This window comes from Eurypyga helias, unplaced genomic scaffold (assembly GCF_000690775.1).
Source record: "Eurypyga helias isolate BGI_N326 unplaced genomic scaffold, ASM69077v1 scaffold38950, whole genome shotgun sequence".
Lineage (NCBI taxonomy): Eukaryota > Metazoa > Chordata > Aves > Eurypygiformes > Eurypygidae > Eurypyga > Eurypyga helias.
In genome coordinates, this window is record NW_010225684.1 from 1,323 (window position 1) to 1,955 (window position 633).

At 65.6% G+C, this 633-nt stretch overlaps 1 protein-coding gene across 1 annotated transcript in view; it reads left to right on the forward strand.

The window, feature by feature from the left end:
* Nucleotides 1-633, forward strand: part of LOC104508619 (MAP kinase-interacting serine/threonine-protein kinase 2-like) — a gene marked incomplete at its 3' end in the record, with an annotated part of 2,177 nt that overhangs the window by 1,181 nt on the left and 363 nt on the right. The window contains exon 3 of the mRNA XM_010150311.1: nucleotides 88-186. Coding sequence (XP_010148613.1) covers nucleotides 88-186 — 99 coding nt within the window. The remainder of the gene's footprint in view (nucleotides 1-87; nucleotides 187-633) is intronic.

Genomic DNA, 633 nt, shown 5'->3' on the forward strand with positions numbered 1-633 from the left:
TTCAGCCCCCCCCCTGCCTGCAGTTGCTGGCCCTGGCGCCCCCCGACAGCTGTGCCTCTCCCTGAGCCTTCCTTCTTTGCGTTTCAGATCATCGAGAAGCGCCTGGGACACATCCGCAGCAGGGTCTTCCGGGAGGTGGAGATGCTGTATCAGTGCCAGGGACACAGGTACCATGGGGCAGCCACGGTCCCATCCCCCCGCCTCTGGCCATGGGAACCATGGGAACTGGGCTGAGACCGGGCTGATGCTCAGGACACCCATGGGCTGCAGCCAGTCCGCCCTCCCGCACGGCGCTCCCTCCCCTTGGCCTTGCTGGGCGCATCTCGAGGTGACGTTAAGCACTTTGCCATGACAACGGGGGCCACCGCGGCCAAGTTGGAGCGGTGCCAAGGGGCAAGCCGAGCCGCCGCCATGGCGTTTGCCGGCTACAGAAAGCTGCTGAGCGGGGCTGTTTCTGGAGAGGGACGAGCGAGCCAGGAGGGTCTGCGAGCAATTAGGGAGCGGAGCTGGGCGCCGAAAGTCCCTCTTCCCCCTGGAATGTTGCCGGGGGGCCTGGCCATGTGGTTTCAATCACTGAAAACCCAGTTTTCCTGTCCTGTGGCCCCCCCTGGGGACCCTTGCTGGCTGGGGGGG